Source organism: Ctenopharyngodon idella, chromosome 12 (assembly GCF_019924925.1).
Source record: "Ctenopharyngodon idella isolate HZGC_01 chromosome 12, HZGC01, whole genome shotgun sequence".
In the NCBI taxonomy this organism is placed as follows: Eukaryota; Metazoa; Chordata; class Actinopteri; order Cypriniformes; family Xenocyprididae; genus Ctenopharyngodon; species Ctenopharyngodon idella.
Window position 1 is genome coordinate 8,957,091 of NC_067231.1, and position 18,475 is coordinate 8,975,565.

At 39.4% G+C, this 18,475-nt stretch overlaps 1 protein-coding gene across 3 annotated transcripts in view; it reads left to right on the top strand.

Moving 5' to 3' along the window:
- grid1b (glutamate receptor, ionotropic, delta 1b) overlaps positions 1–18,475 on the top strand; it is a 451,695-nt gene that overhangs the window by 362,783 nt on the left and 70,437 nt on the right. For all 3 annotated transcript variants that reach the window (XM_051913594.1, XM_051913592.1, XM_051913593.1), the window contains exon 5: positions 7,474–7,527. In XM_051913594.1, coding sequence (XP_051769554.1) covers positions 7,474–7,527 — 54 coding nt within the window. The remainder of the gene's footprint in view (positions 1–7,473; positions 7,528–18,475) is intronic.

The window sequence follows — 18,475 nt, forward strand, 5'->3', positions numbered from 1 at the left end:
AGTCTATTAAAATGCATTTAGAATGCCACCCAAAATTCGAGATAAATGGAAAAAAATGCCCCTGTATGTCTTTTATATTTATATCATTTAATATTGTTAACCAATATCACACGAAGAGTGCCGTTTTTTTCTCCAAATATCAGAATGATTACAAATGTGATACTGATTTTATACAACAGTTTAATAAACAAGAAGTTAGTAATAAGAGACTTACATGTCAGACACCATATTGCCTGTTTTTGCTCTACCAACAAAAATGATTCCAAACAAAGCCACAGCACTATATTGTGTCTCTGGGCAACATAAAAAGTGTTTCCTTACTGAATGAATCAGCTTTTTGAATGAATCAGTTGAATGAATGATTCAATTACTCACTTATTAAGGCAAACAAATGCTTTGTTCCTGAATGAATCAGCCGTTTGAATGAATCGGTTGAATCTCAATGACTCGCTCATTAACAGTGACTTGCTGCCACCTACTGGTGGTTTTAGTTTCGCATTTAAAGTATCTTTTCTTTTTTTCTTTTTTTAAATTACTTCAAGTATCAATATTCAATGTTTTATGTTTAACGTTGTCTAACAATATTTAACATTTAAATTAGTTAGGCTAGTAGTTTTTGGTGTCATTAACCTTTTATTATGGTTACATTTATCAAAAACAATGAAAACATTAACTAGGCCTATTTTATAGGTCAATTTTATTGTATGATTTTTTTTTTTTTTTTTTTATATTATATTTTTATTTAATTTTTTGGTGGGGTCAGTGAAAATTTTGGCAGGGCAAGCAAAAATTTGAACCACTGGCCCAACTTGGCCTGTAGAAAAAATCCTTAGTGTTGAGCCCTGAGACAGCTACTGCCAATGGCCGCTCCATGACGGCTATGGTGGTCTTGGAGAGGCATCTCTGGCTCAAGTTCCTGGAGACAGGTTCAAAAAACCAGCGTGTCTGCCTGTGCCCCCATCTGATGACAGAGGCAGTGTGCTGGCAAGAGGAAGCACTGAGATCTGAGGGAGGTAATATCTCAGAAATAGTCTGAAAGAGCTGTTAATAAAGATTAATAGTTCAATCCCCCGTTTCCCTTCTCTGCCCTCACCCTCTGATGACAGTTTTGGGGCACAACAGGCGGCTATGGTGGTCTTGGAGAGGCAATATAGTGCTGTGGCTTTGTTTGGAACCATTTTTGCTCTCCTCCAGTTTCTGGAGTTTGAGGCATGCAAGTGCATTATATACCCGGTATATACTTTTACTTCGGTATGTATCTTCATTTTTTTCCCAGGGTTTGGAGCTGACGAATGGGAATTATTATTATTATTATTATTATTATTTTTATTATTATTAGCGTGGCCATAATGTGACGAGGCTCTGGTGAGGTGGGCATGTCGTGACATAAAATATTTGATTAATATTTCCTCATCCGCAATTCCCACAGTGAAAGCAGAGCCACTCAACATCAAATGAAAGTCAATGGATTGAGTCACTGTCCATTGAAGGGTATGATGTGGCATTAAATGAGATATATCTTCCATTAAATCAAAACAAATTTCCATAAGTGCTGTATCATTAAAATCCACTTGATATTGACATCTTTCAACAAAAGGCCTCCACAAAATCCTCAATGGCCCGGTTGCCTTGACAGAAGTGAGGAAGATAAACTACTGGGTTCATTGTTAGGTCTAGCTTTCTGTCACGATATGCATTGATGGTGAGTAGAGTTTAGAACCCAAGTGCAGTTTATTGAAACAGAATACAAAACAAAACAAAACACACTAAAGCATGACATAAACTTGAGTACTAGAACACAACTTGAACTGAACAGACTTGACAACTCACCAACAGCGGGTTACAAACAAACAAAGCTAGACAAGAGACAATGGTAAAATGAGGTCTTTATACACAAAGACTAATGACTAACAGGATACAAACTGACCAAAATACCAAACCAAAACCTACTCTATAAATTAATTTTTTTCCCAGATATTCTCATCATACATTGGTAAAGCAAATTAAATTAAAAGAATAAAACTAAATGTGATATGGGTTTTTCAAATAGGCAAAGTTTAATTAATATTTCCAAATGTCTGTCTAAGTTGTATGTCCTGTCTATTGTCACATTGTGACTCACAGAGGATCAGAGGGCTTGTTTTACATTGGATTAATATTCTAAAAGGTTTTTCTTTCTTTTTTAAATTAGACTAAAACATGAAAGTCCTCCTCCAGATTCTACTGTCAAATTCATTTTTAATATTTGCTTGACATTTGAACAGAAGGTCAGGCTCATTATGTCAGCATGTAATGAACAGAAATGGAAAGACATGGAGTTAGTAAGGCAGAAAATAGTGGTGGCCAAAAGATGATTTTTTCTCTAGTCTTAAAACAAGACGTTACATTATGACTAAGACATAATGCACATTGTTGTAGATTACAGTGTATTAAGATGATATACATGATACAAATGTTCTTAAAAATGAAATTGTTTGACACTGTGTACTAGACTTTGCGATATAGTATTATCAGGGGTCTCACAGTATTGGAAATGTGGAAATATTAGAGAATATTTTTAATTTATTTATTTTTTTCAAAGTGATTTTTTGAGGCCTGCAAATGCAATATAAATGAGTAAAATTTTAGTGATTATATGTTTTTCTAATTTCTCTAAAACAGGGAGATTCCATTGAGGGCAAGAACCGACTTGGATAGGGTGGCAAGGCGAAAGCAAGGACGCTGTTACATATTGTTTAGAATTATGTTTCATAGGCCTGGCCTATGAATTGTGAATGAGGGTTTATAGTAAGGGGCTGTTGAATGATTGATTCTGATTGGTGGACAAATGTTCTAAGGTGTGCAACTATTTTTCAAAAACCTGACAAATGTTTTAAATCATCTAAACAATATCTTGAGATGTGGTAATCGTAGTATAAGCAGAATTATTGGTAACACTTTATTTTTACAGTGTCCTTGTTACATCTATCACATGTACTTACTGCAGTAATAACAGTGTTACAATCGTTGCTGTGTAGGAATACACATGACGAGGAATAAAGATCAAAGAGTCAAACTTTACTAGGCAATCCAATAGAAGATACAGGATTACACACACAACATTAACACGTAAGATAACCGACAACACTAGTAAGTAATGTGACGGTTTATAAAGGGAGTCCAGAGGAGTGATAATGATGATGAGTGACTTCAGGTGTGGGTGATGATGACGTGCAGGTGCAGGACAGAAGGGATGCTGGGAAACGTAGTGCTGGAACTGGTGACTGTGACAGTACTTCCCCCCTCTGGCAAGGCGCGTCCTCGCGCCGAAGAGGAATATCCAAAGGGGAGGGCCAGAGGGGGTTCAGGAGGAGGGCGGTGAAGCTGGAGGATGAGCCGGATGGAGGCCCAGTCCCCAACCAGGATGATGGACATCAGCGGCGACGCTGAAGGGAGGAGCCATGGTGGTGAAGATCTCAGCGCCACCTTGGGGACGAGCGAAGGCGGCCACGGCGATGGAGGAGGAACCCACGGCGCAGATGGAGTGGTTCGATGCCGAAGACCCAGGCGACCGCGATGGAGCCACAGCGACGACCTTCCGAGTTGGATGCAGGGATCCTGAGGGCTGAGGTGTAGCTGGAGCGACCGAGGGCGGCGGCAGAGCCTGAGGGAGGGCAGAGCTAGCTGGAGCAGTAGGGGTGGAGGGCCGGAGAGCAACGGACGGCCCGCAAGTCCGTTGCGTAGCCGATGTGTTCACATCGATGAATTTGGCCCATTCATCCATTAGGGCGGTCGGTTATTCTGTTACAATCGTTGCTGTGTAGGAATACACATGACGAGGAATAAAGATCAAAGAGTCAAACTTTTCTAGGCAATCCAATAGAAGATACAGGAACAGAGGTTTACACACACAACATTAACACGTAAGATAACCGACAACACTAGTGAGTAACGTGACTGTTTATAAAGGGAGTCCAGAGGAGTGATAATGATGATGAGTGACTTCAGGTGCGGGTGATGATGACATGCAGGTGCAGGACAGAAGGGATGCTGGGAAACGTAGTGCTGGAACTGGTGACTGTGACAAACAGTACATTATGCATAATCGCATGCATCTAACCCCAAACCTATATTAAGTACTTGTTGTTAATTAATATTACTCAAATGTATATTTACACTGTAACATAGACACCTTAAATTAAATTGTAACCAAATAATTGACTCCAGGCTGTTGAATTAATAGAAAAGTAATGCACACCCGAGATGTAACCACCTCACATTACCACCTACTGTATAGTGTGCATTATATATCTTGGAATTGAACAGCCGTTGTCAATTATTCCTTACATAATTTGAATACATTCTTAATTATGATGTTTACAGTACATAACATTCTGACATTACATTCATAAATACATATTTTTAAATAGGCCAACATATTTTCTCACAAAAATTATTTTTTTGAGATCAAACAATAATTTGTACTGTATTGCTACAAATTCCCTGTTATTGCAAATTCACAAATTCCCTCAGTATAGAAATCTGTACCTTATTGAATCTGATAGTGTTGTAGGCAGAGCTCCGACACGCAGCACAGTTGTGCTTTGAGTGATTAAAGTTTGGATCATGGTCCTTTTCAATCCTGTCACCCTCTGTCTCATCCATTTCCTACATATTATTCATATATTATATATGCAGAAGGCATATATTAACATTTTAAAATGTTGCTAGGTATTGTTATTATGTTGCTAGCATTGCTTATAGGCCAGCGAGACAAGTCCGCTGCCTAGTTTTGGACATATTGACACATTTTGATGGAATTTGTTTGTATGTTTTAGGAAGTTGCTAATATGTTTGTCAAATTAATAGACACATCCAGTAGTTTCTTACATGCATGGGGATACATAGATTTCTCAATGAAAGCTATATATATATATATATATATATATACACACACACACATACACACATCGCTTTTAAATTCGCTCGCATTCAGCAGGGAGGGAGTGGGGGTGGGATATATACAGTATGTATTACTAAAACAATGTTTGTTTTTTGTTTTGTTTTGTTTTGTTTTGTTAGATTTTTGGTCATTTTTGCAAATAATGGCAAATAACAATACCTAGAAACATTTTAAAATGTTAATAGCATGGTAAAAATGACTAGGCACATGCTAAATCATGTTATCTAACATGCTAAGAATGGAAACATGTTAAAACTTATTTAACTTAATTAACAATGCTTGGAAATATGGTAGAGTATGCTATCTGCCACACAGGGTTATATACAAAGAAAAAGAGGCATCCAATTACATCAGTCTTTGTTTTATTTAGATAACTCAAAATGCTAGATACACACAACACAAAGAAACAAGGTAACATTGACAAGAATGGACAAAGAACAAAGCAAAAGAGGATACAAAACACAAAGTGAAAATGGAGAACCAAACATGACACTGGTGAACATAATCATAGACGAGGGAAACAAAATGTGTAACTATGGCAACCAAAATTGGACAACCTAAAACCATGACAACAAAATAAATGAAAACGAAACACAACCAAACATAAGCTAAATGTGACATTAGTTAAATGCTAACAATACCTGCAGCACGTTTAATCATGTTAGCAATTAGCTAACAATTCCATGATAACACCTAGCAACACACCAAAAACAACTTTTAACAACTTGCTAGCAACTGCAAACAACATGATAAAACAAAACATGCTAAATTATACCAGCAATGCATAAAAACATATAAGAAAATCTTACTGTGGCAATCAATTTATTATCATCTAACAAGTGCTGACCGGCAACCTCGAATTTCAGATTACTTTGTTTTTTTGTTTTTTTCAGCACAGTCACAGACCTGCATGTAAAAATGTAGATGCAGATCATTTACTCACCCTCATGTGGTTCCAAAACTGTATCTGTCCAAAAACACTTGAGACATACACACATACATACATACATACATACATGATGATGATAAACTTCTCTCTTTCTATCTATTCTATCTACTTGTTTTTCAAGACTAAATAGAATGTACTCACAACCTTACGCAAAATATGTATTATTTACCTTTTATAATATAAGCTTCCAAATACTTAATGCACTTGCTTAAATAATAATGCAAAATGTATTCTTTAATTTGAATAATGGTTTGTATTCACTTTGTTTAAAAGCTGGCTAATCTCGAACTGTGCATATTCCACATATTTCATATAGCTATTTATATTGTTATTTTGCACACATTGCACTTTAAATATACATGAATTTGCATATTTTACCTGATAACATGTTTTTATCTTAAGTTCATTAGGTTATTTAGATAACACTAAACCATGCTAAAGATAACGTACTTTGCTCATAAACACTCAACCTTGCCATCACTTTGTTTCATAGCTGAATTCATAGCTGAAGATAATATTTGACAAGGCTGCCTGTTCCATAGCAACTTTAATTGAAGGTAATGTATTCTGTGCTGTCATACATGCTAAATACTCAAAGAAAGAATGTGATAAAACAAGACAGCTGCCTGAGATTTAAAGTCAAATTGAAGCAACCAAACAGCCTGTATTGTGAGAAAGCTTTCTTTATGTAAAGAATGCTTTACATAAACAGGGTCAAAACTTGTATGTATATCCATAATCTTTAAGACAAAACGCAGCATAACACTTTAAAGTGTGCAATTAGAGTCTTTGCAAGTCAGTGCAAGTATTGTATATCCATAGTCTTCAAACACATTTTAGTATGAGTTTGTCCTAACCCTCAACCAAAAGTGAAAAGTCTGCCTAAATCATTTATTAATCTTCATTAAAATCTCAAGTTACATCTTTAAAATCAAAAGTTGTATCTGTTACATATCTGTTACATGAGCATAGACAAATATGCTATTGAAAATGGACATTGCATTCATGCTCACCTCAAAAATTTTGCAAGACCTTTTAGTCCAGAGCTACAGAAAGTCTCTTTCTGACGAATATTAATGATCAGAATGACACTGCCAGTTGCAAAAATATATGTATGTCAGAAGTGAGAAGATCCTTTTACTTGATTGTTCTTTTTCCGATTTTTGATTCATTGAGCAATATTTCAAGTAAAATGTTTTATTTGTCCTAAAAAAAAATAAAAAATAAAAAAAAAAACCTGTAACTATTACTGTACACTGACCAGGTTTACATTTCACTGCAAGTTGTATTCTGTGTATGTGACAAACAATCTTTATGAAACCTGTCACTTGGTTCATTTTTTAAAAAATAGCCTTTAAAGATTCTGAACTTCTGTGCATCTGCTGAATGCGAGGCGTGACCAGCCTAATGAGGAGCATTACTAGTCACATCTAGTAATGTTTATTGTGTCCATCCAGCAGATATGGGTGGGTTAGGGTTTTAACCTAATGCAGTTTCAAGCCATCTCTTTAATGTCAGGTAGCTCATTTACTCCTGCCACAAACCACTCACATTGATTTATTCTCTATTTTTTTCTTTATAGGCCGTGGAGACTAACCTGGCCTCCAAAGACAGTCACTGGGTGTTTGTGAATGAGGTAAGGGAAGGTTTATTTTTATCTTTTTCATGTTCAGGTGCTTTCTTCTATTAGTTCACTGTGATGAATGAGTTCGAACGAGAGATTCAATAAAATGATCCGATCATCCCATCACTACAGGTTATTAGGAAACAAAAACATTGATGATATCTGACAAAAAAGAACTAAATGAGAGCCATATATACAGAAAGAAAAACACAAGGGACTAAATAAGGTAACTAACAAGATAACAAGACACAGGTGAGACACATGAGGGAAAATCCATGGCAACAGAAGAGCATGAACAAAGAAAACACAGGAAACTGAACTGAGAACAGTGCAAAACTAAATCGTCTTGTCTTATTTTAAAACACGTCAGCTTGTGATTCTTATTAAGCGGGGGTCATTTTTTTAGGATTCTTTACCTAACCTAAGTCTCTGAGATCCTGACACCTTGCACTTCTGGAGACTCCAGGATGGTTGCTGTTCTGGAAAATGGTGGGACTGGAGACTAAAGGGTTCCTGATAGTTTCACACTTAATTCTTCACCTTAATTCTTAATTCTTTTGCAGTTAACGTATTTTCTTCTCCACCTGTTTTTGTCTGACCCTACTGACCCAATGAGCATTTCACTGTCCATTGGTCATGACTTAACTTTGCAATTTCTAGTATTGCAATAGTATTGCATCCTTCTCATGTGTATTTAATTTTTTTTTTTTACTTTTCAGTCTGTTAAATCTCTTTTTTTGGCTCATTTTCCCTGTAAAAGAAAATCTGCCTAATAATTATGCACACCTAAATATAAGGCTTTTTTTTTTTTTTTTTTTTTTTTTTTTTTCATTTCCAGCCTTCATGAACAATTATATATCACTTATAAATGATTAAATACAAACTTAATAGTAGTTATTAAAGGATTAGTTCTCCCAAAAATGAAAATTGTCATCATTTACTCCCCCTCAATTTAAATATAAATTGTATAAATTTATTTGTTCTGCTAAACACAAAAGAAGATATTTTGAAGAGAGTTTGTAAGCTGCTTTGGGGTACCATTGACTTCCATAGTAGTAAAATAAATAAATAAAATTTAAATTGAACTGTTCAGTTCACATTCTTCAAAATATCTCCTTTTGTGTTCAACAGAACAAAGAAATGTACACAGTTTTGGAACAACCTGAGGGTGAGTAAATGATGACAGAATTTTGATTTTTGGGTGAACTATCCCTTTAAGATTGATGTGGTTTGGAATTGGTAAAAGGTGCTTGAAAAAAAAAAAATATGATCAGAAAATCAACTTCTGCGCACGGTGTAGTTGATTGTATAGTCATTATATATTCATTAAAGCAGTATCATGAATAATGAATCCCTGAACATACAGGCAAACTAATAAAACAGTGTAGGATGAGACTAGTGTTTGCAAGTAGGAAGTGGAAATGGTAGTGGATCAAATCAGTATAGAAATGATTAAATGATGCAGTTTTATTCAACCCACTGAGAAAAGGCCAGTTTAAAAGGCTGTGTCTGTAATTATATAAACAGAAGCTTCAAATACAGCAGATAGTGCACCCTGGGGAGAACAATTCCCACATACTGCAGCCATCATAACCAGCACAAAAACATTTGCCAATCATCTTTGATGCATGTTAAAGGCAAATTACACAAGGGCAGATGGTGTTTAATCGATCACATGTGATTGAAATTTCATTGCATAACTCAATCTGTGAGTTGTGAAAGCCCCAGATTTTGTTTAAGTTAATTGTGAAGGATGATGCCTTCCTGCTAAACATGCTGTGAAGCACCACATGCTGCTGTTACATATTAAAGTCTCATCCTGCTGACTATACAATGCATAGGTGTGATTGCAATTGATTAAGAAAACACCATATTGTGTACTTTTTCCCAATTGCATATAATCTTACAAGCCATGAGTCTAAAACATTAGATGACACTAAACTAATATGCTTAAGAAGATTCTCTTCAAACTTTTGCTAGGTCAAAAACTTTTCAAAGATTTTTTTTCTTTTTTCTGTACATTAGAATATGTCCTGATAACTTTTTTTTTTTTTTTCTCTCTGAGAGAAAAAAACAGAATAGCTATCATTGTATTATATCATTGTGGTGCAGTTTTACCACAATTTACAGAAGACAAGTTTAGATGTAGTTATGGCTTCCCTGGTATTCTCCTGGTCAGCCAGTATGTCAGCCCAGCCTCCGCTGGTTCCCTTCAGCCCCTTGGCTTCCCATCTGACACCACTCTACAGTGTGGAATTGCCTCTGCTCTTCCGGTATCCAGCTCCACCTAGAAAAACGATTCCCTTGCGGCATCAGCCGCAAATCCCGTCACTCCACCTCGGCCCGTCGACCTGTCGGCTCGGCCTTGGCTCCTCCCTCCCTCAACTCCACCAGAGACTATACGGCTTCCTCGTCCCTCCAGCTACGCCTTGGTCAGACGTCTCTCTGCCTGTGCCACGGACATCCGAGCCGTACGCTGTGCTCCGTCTCTCCACCCCTTCAGCTCCATCTGGCTCCACTTCAGTCTTCTCACACCCTGGCTCCACCTCGGACGCTTGTCACTGAGGCTCAGCCTCGGCCTCCAGGACTGTTGGTGTTGGCCGGTCTCATCTGCTCTCTGTCTCCACCTTGGGCTCCACCTCCATCCATCGTCCCCCTGGTTTCAACAACCACAATGGCTCCACCATGGCTCCTCCCTTGTCTTTGTATGCATTATTACAGTAACCCAAATGTGATAAACATAGTTCATATACAAATAATCTTGTCAGGTATATTTAGAACAACAATCATTTGATTACATATTTAAAAAAAAAAAAAAAAAAAAACTTTTTAAGGATCACAGTCCAGCCCCCAAATACAAATTAATTGTAAATTTAATTAAATTATTAAATCATTAAATTAAATTATACTTTGCTAATATCCTTCAAACCACTAGGTTTTACCTATTTGTCAGCAAGAAGTTTTTGTAAGGAAGTGAAAATCATTTAAAATATAATAAAATTTAGCAGGATCACATATTATTTTATATACAATAATTAGAGCTCAGGATAAGTATAGGGTACAACATTGCTAAAGGTTTTCCCAGGGAAAAATCATTTTTGATTTTATTTTCCTCTAAACCACTAGATGGCTCAAAAACTTGCCGTAGTACTTTCCAAAACACCCGCTTTTCGAGATGCACATGAAAATTTGGCTGATCCTTGATGCAATCACGGGCAGCAGCGCAAAGTTGATTATTTGCTAATTTGATCTATTTCTTTAAAATGTTGTAGATTTAAGTAGCAAATGAGAATCGCTAAAATTATTGAATATATATTTAAGACAAAGGTCTTCTTAATTTTCAGTTTTGTTAAAGGTAATTAAAGCAACAGTTTTTCAATAATGGACAAATATGTAAAAGTATGGTATTTGGGGTAAAAAGCACACCTGCTGTTGGAGCTAAAGGCACAATAATTAACATGATAATAAATTACTAGCTGACTTTTCCATTTGTTGACATGACATGGTTAGATTCAAATGGTAAATATCATATATTAAGTTAGGTGTCCACCTTAAAGATAATCACCATATTTATAATGACACCATCATATTTAAAAAGTATTTGTATCAATACTGTGTGCCTGTCACAATTATCTTCAGTTAATTTCGGTTTTATGGACTTTCAGTTTGTTTTCTATTGCCATGTGTTCAGATTCCCACCACTCATCTATCACCTTGGTTACTGTCATTATTAATTCATTATTCTATTATCCTCGTTTGTGTTTGCTACTTAAGTACCCTCTCTTGCTCTCCTTGTCTGGTCTCTTTTATACTCAGTGTGTGTGTGTTTACCTGCTACCTGTTCGGATTGTTACCTCTTTGGATTATATGATAAGTAAACGTGTGTTGGAACGTTACTCTTCTGTGTCCTCATCTGCCTGCCTGCATACATCGTTACAGAAGACCGGACCACAAAAAATGCATTGGAACACTAAGTTCATCCAGGTGGTTCAGGAGAGCACTGATTTTTTTCTCTTTTCTGCTGGGTTTTTTTAACTTGCTGTCATCTGCCCATTTGACGATGAGACCCTGAAGACCCTGTTCTGGATCATGCTGAACTTTCACAACCTCAAAAATTTGTGAGGTGTCTGGAGAGCGTACGGCCCCGATTCAGAACACAGCCAGAGCCAGACCCAGAGCCAAAGTTACCAACTTCAACCACAGATAATGTGCAAGAGCCCCCCACAGAGATTGAGAGACCACCTGCCACAACGTGTGAGCCAGAGCCCTGAGGCCAAAAGGACAGAGTTCACCATCACCCAGGAAGTGGAGCACTCGAGTGAGTCTGACCAGGGGTGTGAGCCCCTCACATCAGTAGCCGAGGGAATGGGAACCGAGGAATGGCTGCTGGACGCCAGTGAGGAAGGATCGACTCCCACCCTAGCCCACCCGGTATCTAATGCTTCTTTGCTGTTTAAAGACAGCATTATGAGTGATATGAACTGTGATTTACTCTTTTCTTTGATTTGTGTGGACTGTGCCCTGCTCACCATTATGTACAGTCTTGTCACCTCCATCGTCACAGAGCTTAGCCATTCCTCCAGCCCCGCTGCAGCTAGAAGCTTGCCGCCCTGCACCATCTCTGGAGATACCCTGCCAGGACATTGAGCAACCATCAGCAGCACCTGTGCTAGAGGATCCTGTGGCTCTGCCTTTGGCCTTGGATCCCTTCGCTCCATCTCGGCCCTTCGACCTACTGGCTCCGTCCTGGCTCCTCCCACCTTCAGCTCCACCAGGGACCCTCTGCCTAGTTACTCCACTGGGTTCCCTCCTCCCACCGGCTCCCCCTTGGTCAGACGTTGCTCCACCAACGCCACAGATATACGAGCTGTCCGCTACATTCCGTCCCTCCTTCCCTACGGCTGCAGTGGGCTCCTTCCTCCCTTTACCATCACCTCTGTCTTCAGTCTCACCGGCATCACCCCAGTCCTCGGGTACTCTGACTCCACCTACAACGCTTGTCACTTGGGTCTCCAGCACCAGCGATGTCACTTAGCTCTTCCAGCAGCTCTCCATCTGCACCTTCGGATCCGGGGCACTCGTCTCTGTTGGTCGTCCCCCAGACATCGGCAGCCACACCTACCACATCTTGGCTCCTGCCGCCTTCGTCTCTGCTGTGGACTGTCGACTCTGTGGAGCTCTTTGTCTGGTCATCCTGCCATCACCATCCCTTTGTCTGGTCATCCTGCCATCACCATCCCTTTGCCCCATCCTGCAACCATCCCTTCGCCTCATCCACGTCCTCCTCTCAAGCCCCCTCCATCCCTCCCCATGCCATCATTTCATTACGGTATGAGGTTTCGCCTTGCCAGAGGGGGACGTGATGTCACAGTTATCTTCAGTTAGTTTCGGTTTCATGGACTTTCAGTCTGTTTTCTGTTGTCACGTATTCAGATTCCCACCACTCATCTATCACCTTGGTTACTGTCAATATTAGCTCAAATGTTTCAGCTGTGTTCTATTATCCTCGTTTGTGTTTGCTACTTAAGTTGTTCTCTCTCCTGTTCTCCTTGTCCGGTTTCTGTTATACTCAGTGTGTGTGTTTACCTGCTACCTGTTCGGATTGTTGCCTGTTTGGATTATATGATAAGTAAATGTGTGTTGGAACCTTACTCTTCTGTGTCTTCATCTGCCTGCCTGCTTGCATACACTGTTACAGTGCCTTTTGCCCCACGCTAGTGAGCCTTTTACCCAGCCTGGGCTCATTAGAAAAACATACCTGTGTCAACATTTTTGCAAAACGCAAAATACGTTGCGTCATGCACGTTTCGCAACAGTTTCAAAGTGAAATGTCCAGTTAGTGGTGCTAAAAGTGTGTTTAGTACAGATGAATGTGTATATGGCAACGTTTTTTACGTTGGAGTTTGTACGTATCACTGCAGTTCTGAATTGAAATGTCTGGTGAGTGGCTCTAAAAGCTTAATGCTCTATCACGTTTAATAACGTACACCTACACTAATCTGTAAACATACCCGAGTGTTAACAAAAGCAAATGTGACATAAAAACGAAATTGTACGTGTGTATGTATTTGTAATGTACGTATTTGTACATATTTTGCATTTTGCAAAAATGTTGACACAGGTACATTTTTCCAAGGAGCCTGTGTTGTTTTTACCCCATGTGTGGCGGATGACACTGTGAATTTGCATTACCCCAAATGACAAAAACATTACCCTGAATGACAAAACTTCTACTTAAGCTAATATTGCAGCCAAGGGGTCACCTATATCAAATAGAGAGCTTGACCAGTAAAGTTTATCACAATTATTCACAGCATCTACTACTTTTCTTCTTCTTCTTCTTCTTCTTCTTCCTTTTTTTTTTTTTTTTTTTTTTTTTTTTTTCAAGACATCTAATAAGAAAAGTGTTTTTTGGCATTTCACTGAATGACATGTGTTTTTATAACTTAGGTTACCACACCATGAAAACGTGAAATTATCAAATATTTAAAGCAATAAAGCTGCAGTACCACACTGTCTTTGGGATGCCTTTTAATGATGTCACAGACTGTCGAATGACTATGGCTGCATCCAGAATCACATACTCTCGAGTAGTTACTTGTTTGGAACAAGTATGTTCTATATAGTATGTGTAACGTGCTGCTTGCACAGAAGATAATTTTCGAACAAGTCTTTACTTAGTAATCCAATGGGAGATGATACAGGAACAAGTATACACACAACACAACACATGGAAGTTGATAAACAGGAGGGATGCTGGGAAACGTAGTGCCGGTGCTGGTGACTATGACAGTACTTCCCCTCTGGCGAGGCGCGTCCTCACGCTGTAATGGAACATCCAAAGGGGAGGGCCGGAGAGGGTTCTGGAGGTGGATGGAGTGGTGAGATGGAAGATAATGCTGGAGGTGGCTCAGGAGAAGGACGGTAGAGCTGGAGGATGAGCCAGGTGGTGGCTCAGTCCCCAGCCAGGATGGTGGACCACTGCGGCGGCGCTGGAGGGAGGAGCTATGGTGGTGACGGCTTCAGCGCCACCTTGGGGATGAGCGAGGGTGACGGCGATGACGGAGGAGGAATCCACGGCGCAGATGGAGGGCTGATGGGGTGGATCGACGCCAACGACCCAGACGACCGTGACGGAGCCGCAGCTACGACCCCCAGAGATGGATGCAGGGATCCGGAGGGCTGAGGTGTAGCTGGAGCGACCGAGGATGGAGGCGGAGCCTGAGGGAGGGTGGAGCTAGCCGGAACTGTAAGGGTGGAGGGCCAGAGAGCAACGGACGGCCCACAAGTCCATGGCGCAGGTGATGTGACGTCCGACCGGGTGAAGCCAACGGTTCGAGGAAGCTCCAAGAAGGCGAAAGCTCGAAGGTCCCAGCAGATGACGAGGGAGGGAGGAGCGCAGGTGGAGGAGTCAGGGCGAGGGGTCAAGGTGGAGTGACACGGACAGAGGCTGGAGGCGGAGCCACGGGATCCTCACACCGAGATGGAGGTGGCTCACAGTAGGCCCGCGATGTAACCACGTCACTGAGAGGAGACAACAGTGGTACAGCGGAACTGATGGGGGACAGCTCGGGCAGGACAGCAGACATGGCTGGGGTCTGGGGACAAGACTGGGACGACAAGCTGACCAAAACATTTAGGAGAGGAGGTGGGAGAGGGAGGCTGGGTGGGACCAGTGAGTCCAGTATAGAATGGTTAGGCAGATGAAGGGTTAAGTCGATGTTGGTGTTCTGAGGCTCACTCTCAGTGACAGGCGGGTGGGCGGGGCTTCTGACCAGCCCATAGACTCCAACACCTACTCCCACGGCGCAGGATAGGACTGCCGACTCGGAACTCTCCTCAGATGGATACCCCTCAGGCTCCGAAGTGATGTCATGCTCGGTCGCTCCTCCTCGCGCGGGCTCTGACATCGCGTACACTCCATCTGTGGTGGGTCTCTGACTGGGCACTGGGCTTGGCAGGGCTCTGGATCGGGGCCATTTGCTCTCCAGACACTTCAACAAGGTATCCCTCCAGTTCAAGCCGGTGGTGTCTGGGTTCCTGTCGCCCCGATCCAGAACAAGGTCTTCAGGGTTTCATCCTCCAGCAGGCTGGTGACGGCTAAGGGCGAAAAAACGCAGACGAAAACGACAGCCACTTTCTCTCCTGAGCCACTTTGATGAATTTTTCCCATTCATCCATGTGGGAGGTCTGGTCCTCTGTAACGTGCTGCTTGTGTAGGAACACACAACGAAGAAGATAATTTTAGAAAAAGTCTTTACTTAGTAATGCAACGGGAGATGATACAGGAACAAGTATACACGCAACTCAACACATGGAACATACGAGACCGGACACTGTGGTGAGGATGGTGACTGCTTACGAAGGGAGTGCTGATGAGTGGTAATGATGGTGATGGTCTTCAGGTGCGGGTGATTGATGATCGTGTGCAGGTGATGAACAGGAGGGATGCTAGGAAACGTAGTGCCGGTGCTGGTGACTGTGACAGTATGAATCTGTGTAGTATGAATGTAATCTGGACGTACTACATTCATTATGATGTCATTATCATGTGACCTAGTTACTTTGTTGACCTAGTAACCTAAAAGTAATGCAACACATTACTTTTCATAAAAAGTAACTAAGTAACGCAATTAGTTACTTTTTCAGGGAGTAACGCAATATTGTAATGCATTACTTTTAAAAGTAACTTTCCCCAACACTGTTTATGAGTACTGTGAATTCGGACATACTTCTTTTGTCACATACTGTTTTTCGCCTAATATAGTAAGGAAGTATGCGATTTCGGATGCAGCCTATCAGTTTTTTTTTTTGTTTTTTTTTATGATTTCAAAATGACTTCTTGATCCTGTTACAATGAATGACCTCTATTCATATAAGCACCTTTTTCTATTAAGTCATAATAATACGGGTGCTTATTATCATTGGCGTTACATTAACTAATGCTCCAGCATATTGAATGATTGATAAATATTGATAGGTCTTAGATAAGTTTCCTGTATTGCATTTTGCACCTATGACTATGTTTTTGGATATCCTGAGGTACAGATTGCACCAGCTCCAGTTTTGATGTTTTAGTTTGTTTTTTTTTAGTTTTAGTTTACTTTATTTTCCACATTGTGGATAATTGTCTCTGGCTTCACCATACAATACATCACAAACAATAATTTTATAGACCATTTCAGTTATGTTCTTACACCAAAGTGATTTAACCTCCTGATCAAATACAACCTTTGTTGAGCTTTCTTGCAAATGCTGTCAGTATTCTGAAAACTAAGTCATCTATGTATGAATCTATGTATGTCCCCAAATACTTAAAATTACAAACACATTCAATTGGATTCCCACCAAGTATCATAGGTTCCAACTTCAATGCATTCCACTTATCTTCAGTAATTACCATTTCTTTTCTTTTATCCACATTTATCACAAGTGAAATAATAATAATAATATAAAAAAATAAAAAAAACAGTTGCCAGTCTGTTTGCTCAAAGCAATTTCTCAATTATTCTTTGCTTTGTTCAGACTACAGGTGTACCTGTTTTACAACAGGTTTCTCCTGTTTAATCTTAGCCCAATATCTTGGGAGTAAATGTACAATATTGTGGTCTGAATACCCCTCAGAATAAATACTGGTTGTTCAGAAGAATGAGCCAGCGCATCGCTGAAACATTCTGTTTTTTTCTTTGTTTTTTTCCCCATGGCTTTTTCATAGTCTGGTCCGGGAACATATACTAAAATAATTGTTATTTGTCCAAACTTCCTTAGAAAATAAGAGGTCTAAAAGACAGACAAAAGTTCAAAATCTGGAGTGCACACTTGTTCATGTATTTGGAATTAAGTTGCTAGCTTTATAAAATGCGATTTCTTTTAACCAGGTTTCCATTAAACATAACAAATGTCTTTATCTAAATCACTATCATACTTAACTTTCAATAATAGTTTGTCCATACATTTGACAAGGTAACTACAGGAAAGGGAGGTCTACAGCCTCTTAAGCCTTTGGAGCACCCCACCTCTTGATCCTCGTTTCTTCAGCGAAGTCCAATTACATATCCTTCTCCTGGAATTTCTTAGCAGCTCTTTACAATCTTCAGGCAATTCCACTTGCTGGTAGTTAAGTAAAGCATCTAATTTTTATATTGAACGTAATAACTTTATTGAAAGAAAATAATAAATCAAATAGCACAAAACAACTCAAAACAATGAAGAAAACAGACAGCAATGCCAGCTTTGGACCGGACATTACCTTGATACACTCATATCTGTCGGATACAGAATACTTCCTAAATTGAATCATTCAAAAAAGCATCTCCTGTAAAGCTGCTTTAAAACAATATGCATTGTGAAAAACGCTACAAATAAACTTGAATTGAGATATTACTCACTTTTAAGTCAGAATGTCAGACACATTTGAGAGATCAGTTCATTTATGGAGTGGCTTGTGGATCAGCGCTGACTTGGGATACGTACGGTTTCAGACGATTCAGTCTGATTTGAAGTGGTTCAACTGGCTTACTGACCAGAACCAGTTAAAAAGTACAGTTTATTCATGAACAGAACATTGCTAATGTTTAGAATAGTCATAACATTAACTGTGTTTCACTTTTATTGTAGTTGATGAGCATGATGATAATTAAATTCCACCACGCAATAAGTGCAAATTACTTTACTTTCATTAGTTCCATCTGACACAATCTCATGGCAATTTGTATGTTTTATGTTTTTGCGAATTGATGGCTAGTTCGTTAGTTTGTGCAAGCCCATTCGTACCTTACGGTTTGCTTACACTTTGATGGTTTTTGTACAAACATTTTTGTACAAATCACATCATACAAATTCATATGAAATCGCTACCTTGTAAAATGGTTCCCATCTGGATTTTATTTTAAAATATTTTGCCGTTAGAAAAGTCATTGTCCAAGTTTCACATTCTTTTACTGATGAATGAGATTGTTCT